General features: G+C 43.8%; 3 protein-coding genes across 6 annotated transcripts; all 3 read right to left on the reverse strand.

Moving 5' to 3' along the window:
- Positions 1-449: 449 nt before the first annotated feature.
- On the reverse strand, positions 450-12717 carry LOC130405165 (uncharacterized). 4 transcript variants are annotated; one of them, XM_056610171.1, is made up of 7 exons: positions 12424-12717; positions 11563-11730; positions 9258-9475; positions 8674-9092; positions 4865-5449; positions 4290-4409; positions 450-3736 (listed from the first exon to the last, which is right to left on the reverse strand). In XM_056610171.1, the coding sequence occupies exons 5-7, from the start codon at positions 5431-5433 to the stop codon at positions 2887-2889; spliced, it is 1539 nt and encodes a 512-aa protein (XP_056466146.1). In that variant the 5' UTR covers positions 5434-5449; positions 8674-9092; positions 9258-9475; positions 11563-11730; positions 12424-12717; the 3' UTR covers positions 450-2886. The 4 variants fall into 4 exon arrangements, with proteins under 4 accessions (XP_056466146.1, XP_056466153.1, XP_056466172.1 ...); XM_056610178.1 differs by lacking the exon at positions 12424-12717 and having other exon boundaries at positions 11636-11907; XM_056610197.1 differs by lacking the exons at positions 8674-9092; positions 9258-9475; positions 12424-12717 and having other exon boundaries at positions 11636-11908.
- A 2893-nt stretch (positions 12718-15610) lies between these two features.
- On the reverse strand, positions 15611-18217 carry apol (apolipoprotein L). Its single transcript, XM_056610161.1, has 4 exons — positions 18109-18217; positions 17318-17902; positions 16828-16947; positions 15611-16717 (listed from the first exon to the last, which is right to left on the reverse strand). The coding sequence occupies exons 1-4, from the start codon at positions 18132-18134 to the stop codon at positions 15880-15882; spliced, it is 1569 nt and encodes a 522-aa protein (XP_056466136.1). The 5' UTR covers positions 18135-18217; the 3' UTR covers positions 15611-15879.
- Positions 18218-19103: 886 nt separating this feature from the next.
- On the reverse strand, positions 19104-24024 carry LOC130405134 (uncharacterized). The gene is made up of 4 exons (XM_056610127.1): positions 23205-24024; positions 22399-22983; positions 20944-21063; positions 19104-20503 (listed from the first exon to the last, which is right to left on the reverse strand). Exons 1-4 carry the CDS (start codon positions 23228-23230, stop codon positions 19606-19608), a joined length of 1629 nt encoding a protein of 542 aa, XP_056466102.1. The 5' UTR covers positions 23231-24024; the 3' UTR covers positions 19104-19605.
- Between the last annotated feature and the right edge of the window lie 609 nt (positions 24025-24633).

Genomic DNA, 24633 nt, shown 5'->3' on the forward strand with positions numbered 1-24633 from the left:
CGTGACTTTAACAAGCGACTAACTGTCGCTTGTTAGACGAAAATGTTAGTGTAGCAGGCTATCACTTTAATTAAAATGTCAAGAATTTTAAAATATCAGAAACGGCAACATCTGAACAACAACTTTTGTTGCAGTGCAGGGGCGATTCTAGGTTCTGACTTTTGGGGGGGCTCAACCCCAGGAAGCCACAGGGGTATATGAAGTAGCCTATATAAAGTCCTGTCCAAGATTTTTTTATTCTACAACCTTTATTTTATTAGTTACTATGCTGTTGTACGTCTAAGCCAAAAGCTGGCACTGTCAGCTCAATAATGCAGTTAAAGTGACGAAAGGAAAAAATACTGTTTGGATGACGGAATAATCAATGGATGTGAACTGTAATAACAAATTTGAGGTATATTAAATTTCCTTTGTGTAAGTTTCACTCAAAAATGACCATATTTCCCCCCTTTTTTTATTTACACTGAAACACATTGGTACAAAATGTACTAGGTTAATAATATGAGAAACATACCACTATTTCGGGAGCAATAAACTACATTGTCTCACTTTCAGGGATCAATACATTTTTATAAAACTTCTGATGCAAAAAAGGGTGCTCATTTTCAGTTAAAACAAAACCGTTGGCATTATTTTATCAGCTGTGGGCGTTTTCATTGCCATAACAACGTGAGCTAATCAACAAGTACAACATCTTCTAGACCAGTGGTTCTCAATATTGAGAACCTGCTAATATTTATTGATTCAGATTAATACAATTAGCGGAGATAACATCTGCTTATTCCCTTTCAAAAAAAATATATATATATATGTTCATCTTTCAAGCATGAATAAAGACACCAAGTCCCTCTGTCATGACTTTGTACGATCAAAATTCTTGTAAAACTTCTGACCCTTGGTATTATGTTTATTTAAAATAAAATAAGTAACTTATTAAAATAAATAAATAAGACACTAAGTCCCGTTTGCCGCTCGCCACACCTTTTATAAGCTGAGGGCGTTTTCATGAGTCTCATAGTATTAGAACAAGTAATGTTGTACTTGTTGATTAGCTCACGTTGTTATGGCAATGAATACGCCCGCAGCTGATAAAATAAGGCCAGAGTTTTTTTTTCAAATGGAAATTAGCACCCATGTCAACTTTTCTGCTCCTTGCTCCTTATCAAGTTTATCATGCTACCGGCTTTGCAAGCCCAAGCTGACTAAAACATGAAGCAATTCAAGAGGAGGCATAGATGGAATCGCCTTATAATGTAAGTGATGCTCCTGCTCACCTGTCATTTAATAGTCATCTGACAGATTATGTGAAGGTTTTAAAATTATTATTATTATTATTAGCTGGTCATGTTATAACACAGCTGGAAATCGTGGATTTTCTGATAAAGACTAGCAAGCCTTTTTGACGGACAAAACAGCAGAAACTATGTTAAGTTTGCTCGTGCTGCCTTTTTGGTTTTGTCAAACAGGAGACGCCCACCCACCAATCAGAGGGTAGAGATTCCTGCGGGAAGGTTGCGCTCGATTTCACTAGCCCAGTTGTGTCTGTTCATTAGTGTACAGGATCCATTCTCTCATTGCTTGAGTAAAAAAAAAAAAAAAGGTAGAATATTAGATTTGAGGACGAAATGATTGGGTGGGCTAAGGCAAGTTTTGGGTGGGCTTGAGCCCACCCCAAAAAGGTCTAGCTTCGCCACTGCCTCCGGCCACCCGGACCATTTGACAGATACCATAGTATTTTGTATTTGTTCGAGTCACCTTGGTGTTATGTTTGACATTGCTGCAACAATGAATGTTATGTTACGCATGTCTACGACATCCCATATTCTAATTGGTTTTGCACTCTTGATGCGAGTCGCGCATGCGTGAGTTAGTTTGTTGAATAAATGGAGTAGGAAGCTCAGACTAAAGCTCTGTGACAATGCGTCTTTATTCATACATAAAAGTCGCTGTCACGGATCTCAAAGCTCCGAAGGGATTCGATGTATTGTGCTGTAGTCAGACCGATATAACCCTTATGCCTAAACAGAGAATCGCTTATCTTCCCCATAGCTCTCTTTTCGAGATGTTCCCAGATGAACACTAGGGGGCACTACGGCGAAGGTCAATGAAGGCTCAATCAATGATTGACTGAACGTCAGAAAACTTAATCAAGAATAGTTTTATTTTGGGTCATGCTGTTCCTTAAAACGAATTAGAACTGATTACTACTTAACGTAAAATCGAGTTCCAATTTTATTTTTCTATGAATATACTAATATTGTCTGCACGTGTAAAAAAATAAGTTTATATGTGTGCCATAAATCACCAAGGCTTGTTTATTATAAGCCTACAATTACAAAATATGTACAAAAACCATCAGCATTTTGTCTATGGCCTATAGACTTTATTTGACCTAATTTTTGTGCGTTTCCTAAAGCAGACAGAAACCGAGGCAATCAAATCCATTATTTTGTTGGCTTTCATTTTGCCACACTCAAAATGTACATTAATAGGGTAACATAATTGAAGAGCAATTGTATCAATAATCAATGGTCGTTCAGGGAAGACAACAGTTAAAAATCACACACACTTAAGGTAAGAAAAGACAGGTGGGTGTTTACTTTTAAGATATGTGTTGCACGCAAACATGTCCTACCTTGGACTCAAGCAGAGAAACAAGTACTGTAATGTTCTACTGCACCAAGAACCAGAAACCTGAAGAACCAACAGCTCCTGACTCATCATGCGTTGTGTTGCAACACAGAATATACCGATATCAGAGCGCACACAATACACTGCTTCTTCAGATACTATAAGGTTTCTGAATATGTGTCAATCTCATGAGATTTAGGATGAGAGATTTCTCCCTGTTGGTCCAACAATTAAATACAAATGCAAGAGAGAGCATTATAATTGATTTCTGAATGAGCTCTGAAGAACATTTTCCCTACTCTCAAATTGCTTCATGCCAGTACCCACAGAGTCATGGATTCTTGTCCAACAGTCCACTTCTGAGCGCAGAAGGACAGCCCTGGCTCTGATGAACTCGGAGGCTTTAGTCTGTCCTCCTCTGGACAAACTGATGCTTTCTGTGCAGATGGTGTAGATGTCCAGACCAATGAAAAGGACATTCAACCCAATACCAACAGCCATCTGGGTCACAGCCCGGGTTCCCTTTGCTGCTTGCTCTGCTATTCCTGGAATTCTTGCAGCCAATCTAGCTTTATGAATTGAACGAGCACTGAAACCAATTCCACTAACTGCAGAAACCACTCCTGCAGCTCCTTTAGCACTATCCAAATGATCCTTTCCCAATGTCTCTTCCCTCTGGTTGATGACCTCATCCAGGCATGCCTGGATTCTCTCCACATCCTCCATGAAGCACTGGAGGCCTCCGTTGGCTCTCTTCTTCTGTACTTCATTGACCGCTATCTCCGTTACTGTGGTGACTGCATAGTTTACTCCACTGGTGATCCCCAGACCCACCCCCCCCACGGTCAGACCCAAAGACAGCCCAGCTGTCACCGGGGCTAGAGCCAGACCTGCAAGGGTCATGACCCCACCAAGGACCCCCACTGAGCTCCCAGTCACCCTGGAGATCTTAGAGCCCTTCTTCATCCTGTCTAGCTGGACGGCACAGCCCTCCATCTCATCGAGGAACTCGAGCATTCTGGGAAGACACTCGCTGAACTGGTTGACAAAGCCCGACACCGACTTATCCTGGAATAAGAACACCAGTCTGAAGTCCTGGTCCCTCCTGAACGACGGAATGGAAAAGATGAAAATATGTTATTAACCCTTGAAGACATTGCTGATGATTATAAATATTAACAAACCTTTCGATTTGTAGGTTAGAATGGATTCATTTATAATAAAACAGCCATCAAATCTCTACAGCTAGCTTAAGTTTCAATAAGTGCCCTCGGTACCTTACCATGAAACAACTTAGCCTTGGTGAATAACAACATATTAGGTCTACTTCCAGGTTAGTCATATCTCATGGGGATGGTTCTGAATGTCAATGATATTTATAAATAAAGAGCTTCTGGGGGATGACCGCACAGAGCCTGGGCCGGCAACAAGACACCAAAAGGCACCGTTATAACTAGTAAGCTGTTCCTAATGATTGGTTAACATGATTGGTCGAATCAATTATGAAGTGATATTCAATAAAACGGCCCGTTTGCACTTAAATGGCTGAGTAAGAGAAAGTATTTTGGTATTTGTGTATCATGTACCTATCTAAAGACTGATTTGTGGGACCACGAGGGCGACTGGCAGCCGGGTCCCGCAGTGATGCTCCTGCTCACCTGAGACTGGAGAGGGCTTTGACGTGGGCCAGGGTGTTCTGCAGGTCCTCCTCCGTGAGATCCTCCGCAAACTCCACCAAAGGCTGGCGGCGTCTTTTGTGCCCGAAGCCGACAGTAAAGCTGGGAATTAAAATCAAATCAATACGATTTTATTCGTGTAGCCTTTAAGCACAGGTCCAGTCTCAAAGGTCTTAACAGGCCACATATTTGACCCTCCCACCCCCGACCCTACCCCCCAAAGGGCAAGAAAAAACTCCCTTATGTATCAAGGAAGAAATCTTGAGAAGGAACGCAGAAGGAGGGATCCCTCCTTCCAGGGATGGTTAGGAGGGCAATCTGTGCCATTATTGACATGCATGCATGCATACATACATACATACATACATACATACATACATACATGCATACATACATACATACATACATACATACATACATACATACACACATACACACATACACACATACATACACACATAACATTTTAAATGAGTATTTCAATACTGTGGAATACTGTGTGGGAAATGTGAATGAATCGATCCATACATCTCCAGTCGTGATCCCAGACAGCCTACCTTGCATCCATCGTCTTACAGATATTCTCAGTGGTGCGGATGTATTTGTCCAACTCAGCCTCAAAGATGGCCACGTTGTGGAGGCTGGGCGTGAAGAAGACCTCAGCATCTCTCTTGAAGTGCAGGAGGCGAGGACAGACCAGCCGGGCAGCTAAGATGATGTCCTCCAAACTCTCCAGGCTGAACCCCAAAGACAGCTTCATCACCTCTTCTCCGCCCGTGAACACCTGCAGAGAAGTTACTGCGAGCTTCTCCAGAGCATCCAGGAAGCAGGTGAGCTTCTCCACTCCTTCCAGAGTGTTCTTCAGCACAGTAGCCAGATCTTTCTCCAGCTCCTCGCTTTTATTGCCTGTACTCTTGGTGCGAAGGTATTCCCCGAATTCTTTGCGTTTTTCTTTAGATTTGAACACCTGGAGGAATCCAAGGTTCAGTCGGCTGGCCCTCTCCTTGATGTCCTTCATCAGCTCCAGCTCTGTCTCCCTCTGGAGCATCCATCTGGAGTTTGCGTTACAGAAGTCGGTCACTGTGTCAAAGTAGTCCAGAGTGTCTGAGACGTACAACTGCAACATCTCCACCGCGTTTGGTCTGAGGATAAAGAACTAGATTAACATTTGGTAGCAATAACCGCTTACAGGACGTTGATTATTTCCTTCCATTCCACCTGTTAGATCACCATAAAGGCAGGGCACAGAATGAGTGGAGGAATGACCAAAATAATCAGACCTGTTATAGTCAGTACTCGAAATGAGGGGGGGATGGCATCCCCCTCTGAAATAAAGATGGTCAAAATCATCCCCCTTCTTAAACAGATATTTTATCAATGACTGTGGAAATATACCACTATTACCACTATTTCAACATTTAGTTTTTGAGCATATTGAATAGGCTAAAATACTGTGGACGAGGGGAACGTGCACATATAATGAGTCTTGACACGACAATTTGTTTTAAATTGACGTCACGTCAATTTGCATGCGCACCACACATGTGCGAGTTGTTTATATACAAACTTAAAACAAGTTCTAGAGCAGTCTGCAGAATACAGAGCCTGTGTAACATTGAATAGAATGCTATAAACTTTACGTGGACGGTTTTCCCACCCTTGATGTTTATGTCAAGTCTTGGCTTCAAAGCTATTGCTTGGCTAATGATTTCAAAGCAAGATTATGAAACTCTTTGGAAGCTACCATGAGATATGGGAGAATGGGGTTGGCAGCCTGACAGCATTATCTTTGTGCTTAAACAATCAAAAGGGTACACGGTTTGTCTCCCACCATATGCGCTGTCATCAGCACAAATTATCTGTCCCGTTAAATCCATTCAACCATCCACCCCTGATATTTTTACAACTCGAGTACTGGTTATAGTTGTTCACTATACAGTTGCTTAAGTAAACCAAAACCACAGTGGCAGACAGAGTTTGATGTGTGAGAGTAATGAGTAAAGCAGACAAAATACAAAACTACCACTTTTCACCACCTTTGAACCATTACCCTCAGGTGGCAGATTTCGTTGCCCAGGTCTCTCCAAAAATAGGACATAACAGTCATTCATTCAACAATCAATAAAATGAAGGTTTTAATTCCCCTGCATAGCGGGTCTAACCAGGGAACACACTATTGTCTTACATGACATATTTTTTTACCAATTGTATTTATTTATTCTGATGGCATATGAAATACTGGCCACTATGCACTTTGCGAACTGTAGCCAGGGGATTGTGTGTTGATGTCAGTCTAAAGTCTAATGTCCCTATATGTGTCCTTGTTTTACATGGGAAATATGATTTTGGGGTCAGTGGTTGTATTTATGTCGAGGTGGTTAACGGTCATGTGTCTCCGTCTCATTCAATGAGAAAAATGTCCCCAAGGGGACTGTGAGGGACCAACGTTTGGTAAAGAAGTTTTATTTACTTAAAAAACAGCCAAAACAAATCCCTGGTTCCAAATTACAAATGAATGTCTCAAAAATAATAGCTGTTAGCAATTTAGCATCATAGCATAGCTTGACCTAGCATAACATATGGTTCCTAGTACTGGCTAGCACCTGCCTTCAGCCACCCCAACACAGAATGATACAGCCCTTAAATAAGGCAAGCAATTTGTCCCAGGTGGACCAATCAAGGTAAGTTAGGCCATACCATTTACATGGGGTAAAATGTCCTGGGCAAGGCTGGATGGACTAACATACTGCTCCCTACTGCGACGGAAGCACAAATACCACAATCACTTTGCTGGAAGGGGAGAAACCGTGAGAAGGGGTAACTTTCTCACATTTCCCTCCTCCTCTGGAGTCTCGCCAACAGGGTGGCGTGATGAAAAGAGGCTCCAACACTGGTTTACAGAGCCTCTAACCAGTGTTTGGGGTAACGTGTTACAAAGTAACATGTTACAAAGTAACACGTTACAGTATATTGACTTACTGTAACGTGTTACAATGTAACGTGTTTCAAAGTAACGCGTTTCAAAGTAACGCGTTACAGTAACGATATTACTCTTTTTTTTTTAACAAAGTAAAGTAACGCATTACATTTAAAATATCGGTAACTACACTGCTTTACTAGACTATAGTAACGCCCTTCCCTGCGTCACCCAAGCCGTGTTTGCCTGCGTGTAAAGTTCTGTTCTGTTGTGGTGCGTGCATGCGTGCTGCCTGTGTGTCTGCAGCGCATGCTTGCCTCGGCACGTTGCCATAGCGATAGATTTGAGTGACGTAGCTGCTTGTGCGAAGGAGTGTTCGAGTGTTGGAGCGCAGAAGCAAGTGACACGGAAAGACAGGCTAGTTGCAGGATTCATTGTAGAAGACATGCTGGTCCTGTCGACTATTGAATCGCCCAGATTTAGAAAAACTCTAGATAAAATCGCCGGACTCCCAAGCCAACATCCGACAGGAAAACATTTTCCCATTAGCCTACCTGAAGCAGTTTTATACCGACATGGAATTGAAGCTCAAATTAATTTTCGAGTCCTTCCTGGATCATGTGTCCACCACCACAGACATTTGGTCCGCCAACAACAAAAGTTACTTAGGAATAGGGTTGAGCAGCGACACTCGGTTCCAGTAGGGAACCGGTTCTGACGTAAACGGTTGTAACGAGATCGAAAAATAATGCACTTTTTGGTGCCTCGTAAGGAATGATGCTGCACTGGACAGACAGCACTTGAGGAGGCTGCACTTGCCTGCAAGAGGGTGAGGGGAAGAAAAACTTACAATGTCATAGCTTGCGAAATAGATCCGGTTCATACAGCCTTTGGACCCCATAAAGTAACAGCATGTTTCACCGCCGCTTTAGTGCATTTCTGTTTTAATTGTAGGGGATAAAGTGACCTTTTTATATTTTTCATTGACCACTTAATTTTTGTTCTCATGTTTCCCAAAGCCTGTGTTTGGAAACGTGTGTGTTGCTACTGATTGACCTCACCATAGCCTACTTTATCCTGTTGTTTGTGGATTTTACAGTGAGGCATTTCTTTGTGAAGTCAGGGATATTGTTCTTTCATATGGTTTTATATGCTATTTTGTATAGATTTATACAATAAACACGAAGTGATGTATCCACAGTTAATTAAGAAACGGGAAAGTAAAGTAATAAGTAGTGAAGTTACTTTTCAAATGCAGTAACTAGCAAAGTAATCTCATTACAATTTACAGAAGTAACTAGTAATAAGTAACTAATTACTTAATTAGTGTGTTAGAGGCAGTAATACTGCCTCTAACACATAACCATTGGTGGACAATCTCCGACGTTTCCTTATGGGTGGACAGACTCCGAAAAAGAGGCTCTACCACAGGTTTACAGAGCCTCTCACCTATAGTTCTAGGTAGACAAACTCCGACACTTGGTTATTGGTTGGACAGACTCAGACAGTTGGTGATGGGTGGACAGACTCAGACAGTTGGTGATCCTCTCCTAGCTTGGGGATGGCCTCCCTGGGCCAGGCTACTGGTGCAGGCGCTGGGCCCGGTGCCTGGTGCATCTGGAGGTACAGGTGCCGGTGCCGGTGCTGGATCAGGAGCTGTTTCAGCTGCCTCTGGGCACTCCCTCTAGCACTGCTCCTGCTCGAAAGCCTCTGGACAGCCTCTGCTCAATCGTCGTCGCTGTCCACCGATTCCTCCCCCTCCCCCTCATCTCTCCAGCCTCTCAGATGGCGTCACATTCCCACCACTGGTTCCAAAAGAGAGGGACCGACATGTTCACCACGAGTATTTGGGATACGGACTCACTGGCCTGGAGTGTGGACAAAAACGAGGGGCAATTCCGTTTGGTAAAAAACTGTGAAGATTTATTTACTTAAAAAAACTGTCCAAAAATAAATAAACCAAAATAAATCCCTGGTTCCAAAATACAAATTAATGTCTCAACATGTGGTTCCTAGTACTGGCCAGCACCTACCTCTAGCCACCCCAACACAGAATGAGAGGAGATGGGGAGAGGGGCAGGCATTCTTGGAGGGGGCTTTCGTGAGGGTTCTGCTTCACAGGGTTTGTTGTGGTTACCGGTCTTGTTGTGGTTACCAGAGGCGTAGCCGGCGGGCCGGGACCGGCCTAGGCCCGCCTACTTGTCAGTCTTGCCCGTCCAATCAGAGGGCTTCCTTCGTTTACTTTCACCATCTAAAGGTGGGCAAGTGAGAACTCCGCTGAGAGCTCAAGAATGTTATAGTCACTCACATTAATGTCGACATGTTTACTTTATTCTTGAAATGTCAAGATAAATCTCGACATTTCAAGAATAAAGTCAACATGTCGACATTAATCTTGATATTTCTAAAATAAAGTTTAAATATTAGCAAACCGAAATAGCTATAAATGGGCAGAATCACGGATATCGGTGGCTACACTTGCTTGTAATACAGAGAGGCTACGTTGTATCGCAAGATACAATTCATACCGGGAGTTTATTAAAAAATAATGTTTTCCAAGTCTGTGCCTTACCGGTGGTGCATGCTTCCAGGAAGTCAACACAAGTCAAGGCAAGAGGCGCCAATTTATTTTAAACAGCCAAGTATCAAGAGGGGAGATTGTTATTTTAAATGTATTTGCGCCTCTATTATATAATTTACGGTAGCCGGTAATTGACTTTTGTGGACTTCCTGGAAACGTGCACTTGGAAAACAAGTCCACTTAATCTGAAACAGTGACTCCACAGTGTCAGATTTAATTCAGCACTGTGATTTAAACAATACCACGTCATTTGTATTTCAGCTTATTGTTCTACTGGCTTTACCTTTCACAAATTCAGTACCAGGTACATACAACTCAGGTTACGATGGTAACCTAAGTAACATGCCCTCCTCCTTCCTAATACTCTCTCTCTCTTTAAGAACCCTATCCCTTCTGTCAACTCATGCTCAGGCTGGCATGGGGCCTTACCCGGCGAAATAGAAAGCTTTTTAATGAAAACACTTGCTGACACTGAAGAGACTCTGTATTCCAAATGACCAGCGGCCATAAGACTCTCGTCATAAGATCTCATGTGACGATCACTTTATTTACTTGGTAGTGGCACATGAAACCCCTCAGCAGCCTCCTTCAGAGAAGTTCTTATCCTGTCACAGCAAGGGTTCACTGCAGGTCATACGGCATCCTATTTCTCTTCACGTGGGTACCAGCACATTTTCAGAAATCCATGAACTGAAAGCCTCCTTCCACCCCAACCATTTGACAAACATTATATTATTATTATATAACCATATTATTTGGTATTCGTTCGCATCACCTTGGGTATTCGTGTCACCTAAATCTTATCTGAACACAATCTTAGTCTCAGGATCTTAGTTTTGTTTTGCAGAGATTGCCAAATAGCCTTATCTCATGAATGTGAACCAAGTCCCAGTTTATCCACATTACGCCTTTCAGAATGTCTGGTAGACATCAGCACTTGGACGACTGCCCATCACCTGAAGCTTAACCTCGTCGGGGCTTATTTTCCCGATAATGACCAGCGTTCTATACATTATCTATATTTATCTATATTATATATATATATTTAGCAGAGTAGGTCTAAGTAACAAACGTCAGGTTTAAATCGGGCTCGGGCAGATAATTACAGGGCACAACGAGTAAACCCCCTCGAGCATTTTTTGTTAAAATATACTTTTTATTTATTGTTTTTGGTTGTTTTGTTAATTTATTCTGGATATTTTAAGTGTCTTCCAGACGTCGAGTTCCAGGTTTCTTTAAAAATAAAAGTGTAGGGTGTACTTGCATTATTATGCCATTATCATTATAATTGTTGAAAGACTGCAATATTATCGCTTATCGCAATCATTTCTGGGGCAATTAATCGCCCAGAAAAATGTGTTATCATGAACGGCCTACAGAGCGGTAAGGATAGTGAACCACAGAGCGGTAAGGATAGTGAACCACAGAGCGGTAAGGATAGTGAACCACAGAGCGGTAAGGATAGTGAACCACAGAGCGGTAAAGATAGTGAACCACAGAGCGGTAAGGATAGTGAACCACAGAGCGGTAAGGATAGTGAACCACAGAGCGGTATGGTTAGTAACGGTATGGTTAGTGAACCACAGAGCGGTATGGTTAGTGAACCACAGAGCGGTATGGTTAGTAACGGTGTGGTTAGTAAACCACAGAGCGTTATATGGTTAGTGTGCGCACATCAATCATCTGCAGCCTTCCTCTCTCTTTTACTTTTATTTCCTGTGTACCAAATGGTTTGTTAATTTGAAGAGACACTTTACCTGCTGCTTTGCTTTAGGATGGGGCAGGAACAGATCCCAGATTTCCGTTCTAATCAGCAAAAACGTAGCTTACCTTTGGTCAAGATGAGCGGCCACTCAGTTTTGTGTGTACCGTGCCGAACCCTGTCCGGCAGGTTAGCAGCTGGCGGCGGTCCCTTTTTTTCAATCCTGTTTGTGACACCAAATATGTGGTGGAGCGTATGAGATAAAGACTTTATTATCACTCACGAACAAGTAAGAACAAAGCCTGAGTTAGTTTGCAAAAGAACCAAAGAACCACTCCCCGGCAGATGCGGTACAGCCAGTTTGTTTTCTATGAGATGGTAGTGATTGACATGGGTGAACAGCCACATTGTTTTCTATGAGATGGTAGTGATTGGCATGCGGCTACAACAAGATTGTTTTTCAGGGTGTGTTTCAGTTCGTCATAATATATACAACCACCTGATGCCGCCAATTCCAATTCTATTCAAAAAGCTTTATGGCACAACTATTGTTTGAACAGTATTACCAATGCATTATTTATTTCATTTTTGTACTTAATGGTATTTTTTCCTTACCTGCAAGAGTTTTGTATTTTGTTATTGCATAATAATGAAAAAATATAACTATATATATAAAAAAATATATATATATTTTTTTCAATAAATGGGTAGTCAAGGCCCTATTGTTGTTAAGGCGGCCTCCTTACACCGGGATTCCACTGGACGCGTACGCACCGCGGAACGGCTGCGTCCTCTGCCCTGCGTCCATTCCTACCAGGCGCGTAACGTCAGCGTAGCGCTGCCTTGCGAGCCAGCCGTATTCACGCAAGATCACGAGATCACACGATAATCCTAAACCTAATGTAGGCCTACTCACCTTCCACTCCCAAAACTATTGCAATTAAATGCCACGATTTGTCCTTTCTGACATTTTCCTTATAAAAAGGATGATTTGGTACATAAATGACTTCATGTTGCTGAACTTTGACAATGAGTCTCTCGTCGTCCATGTTGCCGACCCTCTGATTGATTGACTGCTGACCTGGTGCCACCGGTCATGACGTAATAATGTTGATGTGAAGTTACATGAGCTGAGTATTGTGTTTTATTTTGAAAATTGACTGGATGATCTATGGCTTTTACTTTTTCACTTCCTGCCCTGCTCGATCTGCTCTGTAAAAAATGTACGCGGTTTAGCAGCAGCTCGCGGCAAAAATAGAAGTGCGACGGAAGATAGCGCCGCAGTGCGGCACGCCGCTCCTGGGACGCTGCTGAAACGTTCCGCGGCGCGCCCGGTGGAAATGGTCTCATTGATTAGCGTGGAAACGATCAGCAGCGGGGACCGCGGCGCAGCCGTGCCGCGGCGCGTACGCCTCCGGTGGAATCGAGCCTTTATGCCGATGGGGAGACTGTCGGTCTTGTCCACGCCAGTCGCAGGGAGCGGGACGGCACATACGAGACATGTAGTCTTTCTCATTGTGTTTTCTCTACAGCCTTTAAAGGCACCCAGTGCAACTTTCGAGGCTTAAAAATAAACATTCAATTTCTAGTCTTTTTTACACGTAGTAAGTTTCAATAACTCCATACCATTACATACCGACATTCAAGCAGTAAAGATGAGACGTCGTTGTGTGGTGAGAACTGATAGAAAATCGATAACAACAACAATGCCGCCATTTTCTTTATTTTTTGTAACCTACAATAAATAAAGCAGGCTTCCAGTCAATGGAAAAATGGCTTCTCCCCACCGGCGATTGTTGTTGTTTACGATTTTCTATCAGTTCTCACCGCACAGCGACGTCTCATCTTTGCTCCTTGAATGTCGATATGTAATGGTATGGAGTTATTAAAACTTACTACGTGTAAAAAAGACTAGAAATTTAATGTTTATTTTTCATTGAATGTTTACATAAAGTTGCACTGGGTGCCTTTAACTGAACAATTGCACATTTATCGGTCCAACTCTTGACATGAAAAATTATCATTTAAATCCACAAACAACATATGTGTAATCCGGGGCATATAAAGACTGGGATCACAAGATAATTACTTTCTCTCCACTGGAACCCATACATATTTTTCGATCTCATAGGTCCCATGGGCTCTACCAGAAGAGACGTGAACAACGACTAGCCAATTCCATGCCACAATCACAAAGACGAACAGGAACGCTATGAATGCTCCGAGACCGGAAGTGACGCACGCACGCACACACACCTGTTATCCCCTATGTTTTATTCGTTACATTTAGTCAGTGTTACCCCTTATGGGTTTTCATGACGACCAATAAAAAAACAACAGTGTTACGCCTTATGTTTCTTTTCATGAAGACCAATAAAAAACAACAGTGTTACTCATTATGTTTTTTTTTCATGACAACCAATAAAAAAACAACAGTGTTACCCCTTACGTTTTTTTCATGACGACCAATAAAAAACAACAGTGTTACCCCTTATGTTTTTTTCATGACGACCAATAAAAAACAACAGTGTTACCCCTTATGGTTTTTTTCATGTCGAGCAAAGAAAAACGTCAGTGTCACCCCTCATGTTTCATTTGATAAAAACGACAGTGTTACCCCCTATGTTTTAATGGAAAAATATCGACAGTGTTACCCCTAATGTTTTTTTCATGACGACCGATAAAAAAGGACAGTGTTACCCCTTGTTTCATTTTTTTAAAAAAGACAGTGTTAATTCTCATGTTTTATTTGATAAAAACGACAGTGTTACCCCTTATGTTTTTTTCATGACGACCGATAAAAAACGACAGTGTTACCCCTTATGTTTCATTTGATAAAAACAACAGTGTTACCCCTTGTGTTTTTTTCATGACGACCAAAGAAAAACAACAGTGTCACCCCCTATGTTTTATTTGATAAATATCGACAGTGTTCCCCTTATATTTATTTCATGAGAGCCGATAAAAAACAATAGAGTTACCCCTCATGTTTTTTCCATGTTGACCAATAAATAACGACCGTGGCACCCCTGTCAACGTTTTTGCAGGGATCCGAAACTGAGCTGTTTAGAGTGTTATCCTCCTAATATATCAATGCAGCATCAAGAAACCGGATATAGTAATCACAAAGGTTATACTTGACTCTATAATTCGCACGAAATAGAGATAAGAGTCTTCCAACAGAAGGCATCAACCGGACTTGAACCCCGGTCTCCAGGGGGTTAGCTCACAGCTCTGTCCACTTCCCACTGAGATTTGTAATTTCAATATGTCTGTGGTTATGTCACAGTGCAATAGACATGTTAGCATTACGTTTCAAATTAAAGATATTGTGTTGTCCTCAGATATTGAGCCGCGTCGCCAGTGGGTCAGACAGAGTGCACTCCACTGCACCACTGAGGAGATGACAATACACAATAATCAATCATCAATAAAGAGGATATACATGACATTAAAATGTATGTGTGTATGTCTATTTCCCTTATGGTGTTTTCCTGACGACTGATAAAAAACGACAGTGTTACCCCTTGTATTTGATTTGACAAAGACAACAGTGTTACCCCTTATGTTTTTTTTCATGACGACCAATAAAAAACAACAGCGTTACCCCTTGTTTTTTTCATGATGACCAAAGAAAAATGACAGTGTCACACCTCATGTTTCATTTGATAAAAACGACAGTGTTACCCCCTATGTATTAATTGATAAATATCGACAGTGTTACCCCCTATGTTTTTTTCATGACGACCAATAAAAAACGACAGTGTTACCCCTTATGTTTCATTTGATAAAAACTACAGTGTTACCCCTCATGTTTCATTTGATTAAAACGACAGTGTTACCCCTTGTTTTTTTTTTCATGACGACCAAAGAAAAACAACTGTGTTACCCCCTATGTTTTATTTGATAAATATCGACAGTGTTACCCCTTTTGTTTTTTTTCATGACGACCAATAAAAAACATGTCACTACATGGTGTTAATTAAAGCAGCATGGGCGCCACCCTGTGGCGAAGTCTCTCCACTGCCTTTATAAAGTACCAGGTAGAGTTCCATGCATCGTCCCTCACACAAGAAATCCACACTTCGCTTATTTTGGTCATTTCTTTATTTGGTTATTTCTTTAAGCGTGCGGAAAAGCACTAACATATATTTATCGTAGGCCTATTGCAGTTGTGTTTTCCTTCTTTCTACTTTTTCCCTGGTTTACAGAATCAGGGTTTTTTTCCACAAAAGGAAAAAACAAAAGCAACCCACAAACATCACAACTATGATGGACTTGAGATAAACTTTCCTTGTTTCCTTGTTCATCTGTGTACTTCTTTGTTCCTCAAAGGCTATGAAGCACTGGGTGTAACTTAAAGAGGCACTGATCAGACTGCAAAAAAAGGCTGCTCCAGTAAACTGCGGCCCCGTTTGGACTCCAGCAGCCCACAGCGCAGGGCCTTGCGCATCGTCTGCCACGTGTTGAGCATCGAGCGCAGGAGGGCAGCCCTGGCCCTGATGAACTGGGAGATGGCGCTCTTGTCCCCTTTGGCTAAACTGATGCTGTCCTTGCAGATGAGGAAGATGTCTAAACCGAGGAACACAGCGTTGAGGCCGATGAACCCAGCCCTGGCGGCCTTGGAGAGGGTGGCTGGCCCACGGGCTACCGCCATCCCTACGTCATCAAGGCCGTCCACAAGGTCATATATGCCTTGGCCAATTTTACCTACATTTCTGACAACCTTGGCTCCTCCCTCAAACGCATGACCATAATCCTCCCCTACTACCTCTTCCCTCTGATTGGTCACCTCATCCAGGCACACCTGGATTCTCTCCACATCCTCCATGAAGCTCTGGAAGCCTTCGTTGGCTCTCTCCTGCTGGGCTTTATTGACCGCTATCTCCGTTACTGTGGTGACTACACTGTTTACACCACTGGTGACCCCCAGACCCACCCCCCCCATGGTCAGACCCAGAGACACCCCAGCTGTCACCGGGGCTAGAGCCAGACCCACGATGGCCAGAATCCCCCCCACGGCCCCCACTGAGCTCCCAGCCACCGTGGAGATCTTGGAGCCCATGCTCATCCGGTCCAGCTGGACGGCACAGCCCTCCATCTCATCGAGGAACTGGAGCATTCTGGGACGACACTCGCTGAACTGGTCGACGAAGCCGGAGACTGGCTTCTCCTGGAATAAGAACACCAGTCTGAAGTCCTGGTCCCTCCTGACGGAATGGAAAATATGAAAATACGTTATTATTATTGTTATAAACCCTGATTTGTGGGACCACGAGGACGACTGGCAGCCGGGTACCGCAGTGATGCTCCTGCTCACCTGAGACTGGAGAGGGCTTTGACGTGGGCCAGGGTGTTCTGCAGGTCTTCCTCCGTGAGATCCTCCGCAAACTCAACCAAAGGCTGGCGGCGTCTTTTGTGCCCGAAGCCGACAGTAAAGCTGGGAATTAAAATCAAATCAATTAAGTTTTACTTGTGTAGCCCTTAAGCACAGGTCCAGTCTCAAAGGTCTTAACAGGCCACATATATGACCCCCACTGACCCTAGCCCCCCAGAGGGCAAGAAACAACTCCCCCTTAATTAGAAAGGAAGAAATCTTGAGAAGGAACGCAGAAGGAGGGATCCCTCCTTCCAGGGATGGTGAGGAGGGCAATCGGTGCCATTATAGAAATACATACGTACATACATATACATACAGACGAAACATTTTAAATGACAGGGTTCAGTTCAATAATACTTTGGAATACTGTGTGTGGGAATTGTGAATGAATCGATCAATGCATCTTCAGTCGCGATCCCAGACAGCCTACCTTGCGTCAATCGTTTTACAGATAATCTTAGTGGTGCGGATGTATTTGTCCAACTCAGCCGCAAAGACGGCCACGTTGTGGAGGCTGGGCGTGAAGAAGACCTCAGCATCTCTCTTGAAGTGCAGGAGGAGAGGACAGACCAGCCGGGCAGCTGAGATGATGTCCTTCACGCTCTCCAGGCTGATCCCCAGAGACAGCTTCACCACCTCTTCTCCGCCCGTGAACACCTGCAGAGAAGTTACTGCGAGCTTCTCCACAGCATCCAGGAAGTAGGTGAGCTTCTTCACTCTTTCCAGAGTGTTCTTCAGCACAGTAGCGAGCTCTTTCTCCAGCTCCTCGCGTTTAGAGCCTGAACTCTTGGTGCGAAGGTATTCCCAGAAGGCTTTGACTTTTTCTGTAGACTTGAACACCTGGAGGAACCCACGGTTCAGTCGACTGGCCCTCTCCTTGATGTCCCTCATCAGCTCCAGCTCTGTCTCCCTCTCGAGCCTCCATTTGGAGTTTTCGTTACAGAAGTCGGTCACTGTGTCAAAGTAGTCCAGAGTGTCGGAGACGTACGACTGCAACATATCCTCCGCGTTTAGTCTGAGGATAAACAACTAGATTAACATTTGGTAACAATAACCGTTTACAGGACGTTGATCAATTATTTCCTTCAATTCCACCTGGTAGATCGCCATATAAGCAGCAGCACACAGACATAGTGGAGGAATGTGGTTCACTTTAAATGTGCTTAAGTAAACCGAAACCACAATAGCAGATAGAGTTTGACGTTTGAGAATTAGTCATACCTTTGTATGTGGTCTTCTTCTAGCATCGTTGTCGATTAGTAGATTCAATATATGTTCAGCAGACAGCCAATGTGCTGATCGACTTCTAGGCAACGTGTCACAGTCACAAGTTCACAACTTCAGGCGACGCGTCTGCTAAGTATCGGTTTCCTTATTTCCCAGTCCGGACCTTCTTTAATAGGTCCAAGGTCCGGACAGAAAGAGCATCCAGCCCTGCGGAGAGGGGGGAGAGGGGAAAAGGAGCAAGAGAGGAGAGGCTGACATACTTGGACTCCGCCAGCAGGGTTCGTGGTTCGGCTTCCTCAGGGATATCAGCAATCTTCGTCTGTTTAACTGAATGTTACAATTCCCCAAAAATCCCTTCCTGAACCTAGAATGAAAGATATATATATATATATATAAAAAAAAACGGTTCTGTTACTTAATGCTTGATGCAGTATCTTTGTGACTACGGTCTCTGTGACTTGGGTCTTTATGACTGAGGTCTTTGTGACTGGGATCTGTCACATATGACCGTGAATGGCAATACTGAGTTAAGGTTTTATGACAGCGCTATGATCTATGGCAGTAAACTACTTAACAACGTAACCAGCACGTGGGTAGATCCGGAGAATTTGCCGCTGTTGTATGTGTGTTCCTCACCAGCAAATAAAGCTGTGTTGTAAAAGAAACCTCGACCCTCAATCATTCTTTAGTGTCAAGCAGGAGGATCTTGATGGGGCTCCGTTCACAGCCTCACCTTAGTCCATAAGGAAAAGCCTACATGGAATAGAACGATATTTATGTTATTATAACTCTAGTTCTATGATAGCTATGTTATAACTCTAGTTCTAACTCATAGTTAGATTAGTTATGAGTTATACACAATGAGTCATAGTTATATGAGTTATATATATTCAATGCATTCATTCAATTGACATATTGTATGTTTTTCTTTTAAAACCATAGAGTCAAAGGTTGAAAGGGGACCAACAGCCAAGAGCTAGTGAACCCTGTAGCACGAGAAACAGGAACCCCCATAAAGAGGTGATGATGATGGACCCAGACCCAGACACTCAAGCAGGTTGGCAATGAAGAAGCCTTTAATTGGTGGGCTGTCACATTAAAGAATACACAAACATTAAAGGAAGGTTTAGTTTGGCAGATTAAACATTGAATCATAAAACCACAAACAGAATACACACACATTTTAAACAATTGATAATATTGCGTCTGGTGCCAGAAAATTTATTTTCTTTCTAAACATCTGCAGAATGCAATAACTCAGGATATGTGTGCAACCTGCACACACACCCGTGTGTTCAGGTTTATCTATCTATTTATCTAACTTGGTGTGTCGTATGAGGACCAACATGAACACACCCTGAGGGCAGCCATGCAGCCTGCTCACATGGGACTCCTCCGAAGAGACACTGAAGAAGATCCTGTCGGCCTACAAGTTACCAAACGTACAAGAGCACCGACGGCCAAACGTCAACATGGACCCACTTCTTCTCATCATGTGCTCACCACACCGACAACTCCTGCGTTTGATCGGACATTGTCCTCCGTGGCCTCCGTCAGCGGATTCAAAGGCTGCTCCAGTAAATTGCGGCCCCGTTTGGACTCCAGCAGCCCACAGCGCAGGGCCTCGTGCATCGTCTGCCACGCGTCGAGCATCGAGCGCAGGAGGGCAGCCCTGGCCCTGATGAACTGGGAGATGGCGCTCTTGTCCCCTTTGGCCAAACTGATGCTGTCCTTGCAGATGAGGAAGATGTCCAAACCGAGGAACACAGCGTTGAGGGTGATGAACCCAGCCCTGGCGGCCTTGGAGAGGGCGGCTGGCCCACGGACCGCTGCCATCCCTACGTCATCAAGGCCGTCCACAAGGACATCTATGCCTTTGCCAATTGTACTTACATTTCTGACAACCTTGGCTCCTCCCTTTAACGCATGAACATAATCCTCTCCTAACACCTCTTCCCTCTGATTGGTCACCTCATCCAGGCACACCTGGATTCTCTCCACATCCTCCATGAAGCTCTGGAAGCCTTCGTTGGCTTTCGTTTGATGGGTTTTATTGACCGCTATCTCCGTTACTGTGGTGACTACACTGTTTACACCACTGGTGACCCCCAGACCCACCCCCCCCATGGTCAGACCCAGAGACACCCCAGCTGTCACCGGGGCTAAAGCCAGACCCACGATGGCCATGACCCCCCCCACGGCCCCCACCGAGCTCCCAGCCACAGTGGAGATCTTGGAGCCCATGCTAATCCGGTCCAGCTGGACGGCACAGCCCTCCATCTCATCGAGGAACTGGAGCATTCTGGGAAGACACTCGCTGAACTGGTCGACGAAGCTAGAGACTGACTGCTCCTGGAATAAGAACACCAGTCTGAAGTCCTGGTCCCTCCTGAACGGCGGAATGGAAAAGATGAAAATAGGTTATTAACCCTTGAAGATATTCCTGAGGATAATCAATACGACAAATCTTTCCACGTGTATTGGCTTGAATTGATTCATTTATAATAAAACAGCAATCAAATCTCTACAGCTAGCTTTCAATAAGTGCCCTCGGTACCTTACCATGAAACAACTTAGCTTTTTATAACAACAGATTAAGTCTACTTCCAATTCAGTACTTAAAAGTTTGTCATATCTCATGGGGATGGTTATGAATGTTGATATTTATAAAACGTGAATGATGTCAATGAATCTCCCTGAAAAATGTCACCCTCAATCTGAGTAAGAGAACTATTTTGCTATTTGTGTTTGAAGTACCGATCTAAACCCTGATTTGTGGGACCACGAGGACGACTGGCAGCCGGGTCCCGCAGTAATGCTCCTGCTCACCTGAGACTGGAGAGGGCTTTGACGTGGGCCAGGGTGTTCTGCAGGTCCTCCTCCGTGAGATCCTCCGAAAACTCAACCAAAGGCTGGCGGCGTCTTTTGTGCCCGAAGCCGACAGTAAAGCTGGGAATTAAAATCAAATACATTACATTTTACTTGTGTAGCCCTTAAGCACAGGTCCAGTCTCAAAGGTCTTAACAAGCCATATATATGACCCCCCCCCCCCCCCCCCCCCCCCCCCCCACTGACCCTAGCCCCCCAGAGGGCAAGAAAAAACTCCCTTAATTAGAAAGGAAGAAATCCTGAGAAGGAACGCAGAAGGAGGGATCCCTCTCTTCCAGGGATGGTTAGGAGGGCAATCTGTGCCATTATTGACGTTGTCATTAATGGCACAGTTATGCAGGTAGGTCTTAGGGCTCTTTTGAGACTTAAGTCATCCTTCATGACGGGTAAATTTGTTCACTAAGTGTCACTACGTCACAAAAAGTCTACATGGCTACATACACTTGTCACTCAGTACACAGATACTGAGTACAAGTTCTGTTTGCTGTTTCTTGCAGGTCATGAATTTGGTGAGGAGTGTAGCTGGCTGGCTGCGGACGAGGAAGTAAGGCAATATATATAAATCTAACCATAAATAGAGAATTGATATTTTTTGTTTTTATCTATAGCTGTGTGAAAAAGTCTAACGGCTAATATGAGTGCATATCTGTTCAGACCTGTAATTCATGTCTTAGACTTTTTCTCGCAGCTACAGATAAAAAACATTAAATTCTCTATTTATGGTTTCACAATGACTGAGTCACAATTTTCAGCTCTAATGCTGCTACTGTCTGTAATATGTTTCTATTTAGATTATTTGTCAGGATATTTTGTTATTGTTATTATTGTCCGAGTCTAGTTTTAACTAATGCTGGGCTTACATCAAAAGATTTTCACATTCACCGACTAAAAACTGCAAGAGGGAATTTAGCGTTGGATCAAGTGTGATATTTAACAAGGGTTTTGAAGATATTTAGATATGGGGGTTTGAGATGCAGCGACCACAGGTTGTCTGTTAACTTCCTGTTCAGGTTTCATAACTTTCTTGTCAGCAGCACAAGAGACACAAACTTGAAAAACAAAAACAAAAAAAGCAACAACTGCTATTTGCAGTGCTGTACTATTATTCGGATGCATGTACTTGATTAAATTGTTTTAATAAAGTACAGGGTTCATCCCGTTCGTCTCGTCCCACCCCTAGTGCTGATAATGTAGTGGGCTGGTCTGGACAGAAAATGCCAGGGCTGAATTTTTGTCCCAGTCCACCCCTGTGTACATACATATACATACATACATATACATACAGAAGAAACATTTTAAATGACAGGGTTCAGTTCAATAATACTTTGGAATACTGTGTGGGAATTGTGAATGAATCGATCAATGCATCTTCAGTCGCGATCCCAGACAGCCTACCTTGCGCCAATCGTTTTACAGATATTCTCAGTGGTGCGGACGTATTTGTCTAACTCAGCCGCAAAGACGGCCACGTTGTGGAGGCTGGGCGTGAAGAAGACCTCAGCATCTCTCTTGAAGTGCAGGAGGAGAGGACAGACCAGCCGGGCAGCTAAGATGATGGCCTTCACACTCTCCAGGCTGAACCCCAAAGACAGCTTCACCACCTCTTCTCCGCCCGTGAACACCTGCAGAGAAGTTACTGCGAGCTTCTCCACAGCATCCAGGAAGCAGGTGAGTTTCTCCACTCCTTCCCGAGTGTTTTTCAGCACAGTAGCGAGCTCTTTCTCCAGCTCCTCGCGTCTAGTGCCTGAACTCTTGGGGCGAAGGTATTCCCCGAAGGCTTTTCCTTTTTCTGTTGACTTGAACACCTGGAGGAACCCACGGTTCAGTCGGCTGGCCCGCTCCTGGATGTCCCTTATCAGCTCCAGCTCTGTCTCCCTCCAGAGCACCCATTTGAAGTTAGTGTAACAGAATGCGGTCACTGTGTCGAAGCAGTCCAGAGTGTCGGAGACGTACGACTGCAACATCTCCACCGCGTTTGGTCTGAGGATAAACAACTAGATTAACATTTGGTAACAATAACCGTTGATATATTATTTCCTTCAATTCCACCTGGTAGATCGCCATATAAGCAGCAGCACACAGACTTAGTGGAGGAATGTCCAAAGGAGTCGGACCTGTTATAGTTGTTCACTATAAATTTTGCTTAAGTAAACCAAAACCACAATAGCAGACGGAGTTTGACATTTGAGCGTTTATCGTACCTTCGTATGTGTTCTTCTTCTAGCATCGTGCTCGATTAGTAGGTAGCCTACAACATATGTTCCGCAGACCGCCAGTGTCCTGATCGACTTCCAGTCAGCGTATCATAGTTAAAGGCTCAGGCGACGCGTCTGCTAAGTTTCGCTTCCTTATTTCCCAGTCCGGACAGAAAGAGCCCTGGATCGAGTGGGCGGGGCGGAGCCATTCACGTGTCTCAGAAACAAACACGTTAATAAAGTGCGGTCGGACTTTCTTGGCTTCAGGGTACTTTGAGAGCATCCATCCCTGCGGAACACCAGAGGAGAGAGTGGAGATGGAGTAAAAGGAGAGGTGAGGCTGCCATACTGGGACTCCGCCAGCAGGGGTCGTGGTTCGGCTTCCTCAGGGCTATCAGCAAACTTCGTCTGTTTAACAGCATGTTACAATTTCACGAAAATTCCTCCCTGAACCTAGAATGAAAAATACATTTAAAAAAAGTTTTGTTAATTAATGCTGGATGCAATATCTTTGTGTTCAAAAAGCGAAGTTGAGTCCAAGCCCCGTGCTTCACAGGTCAGCTGACCTCCAACACAGTGGTCCATTATAATCAACCGCGACACGCCTGCCATTGTGTTCCGCAATGTTGGCATGCAACAGAGGTCACGCGTGGGTGATTCTACCAAATGGTGTGAATTGCATATTTCCAGCAAATAATCCGCCTGGAAAGGGATGTGCCTATAAAGAGGCTGGCATATTATGGTCTGTCGAGAATACAATTTAGATATCAATTAAATAAAACCATTATTCATCTGCCCTTTCTATTGGGAGGTGGCAGTCCCCACCCCAGACTCATAATGAGCGTAATCAACCCGCCTATCTCCAAGCATTGGTCAGACCAAACAACCCCAGCTCGAGGGCTCCGCTCAACTACCTCAGCTGGACGCCTGCTACCGCCGTCGCTAAGAGCAGCCAAATGTCGAACCAAAGAGTCACCACGCTTCTCTGTTTTGCACCGCAATGGTAGCACGAGCGCCCTGCCGGCGACTCAGGACCGCAGAGGCGCTCACCAGCTCCCGGAAGAGACTCACCTGTTCAGAGTTCACCTGGACTCTGCATCGCCTCACCCCCCCACCGCCCCATCTCCTCCCTTACTCTCCTAAAAAATACCCCTCTTATGCACTCTTTGCATGTTTGTACGTCCTGGCACATAAAATTAGATTAAATCTTATCCAACAAATGCTGAAATATTTAGACCCAGACACTCAAGCAGGTTGGCAATGAAGAAGCCTTTAATGAGTCGGTTGCCACATTAAAGAATACAAATACAAACTTTAAAGGAAGGTTTAGATTGGCAGATTAAACATTGAATCATAAAACCACAAACCGAATTCACACTCATTCTAAACAATTGATAATATTGCGTCTGGTGGCAGAAAATAATTCAGCTCTTTC

This window comes from Gadus chalcogrammus, chromosome 2 (assembly GCF_026213295.1).
Source record: "Gadus chalcogrammus isolate NIFS_2021 chromosome 2, NIFS_Gcha_1.0, whole genome shotgun sequence".
Taxonomy (NCBI): domain Eukaryota; kingdom Metazoa; phylum Chordata; class Actinopteri; order Gadiformes; family Gadidae; genus Gadus; species Gadus chalcogrammus.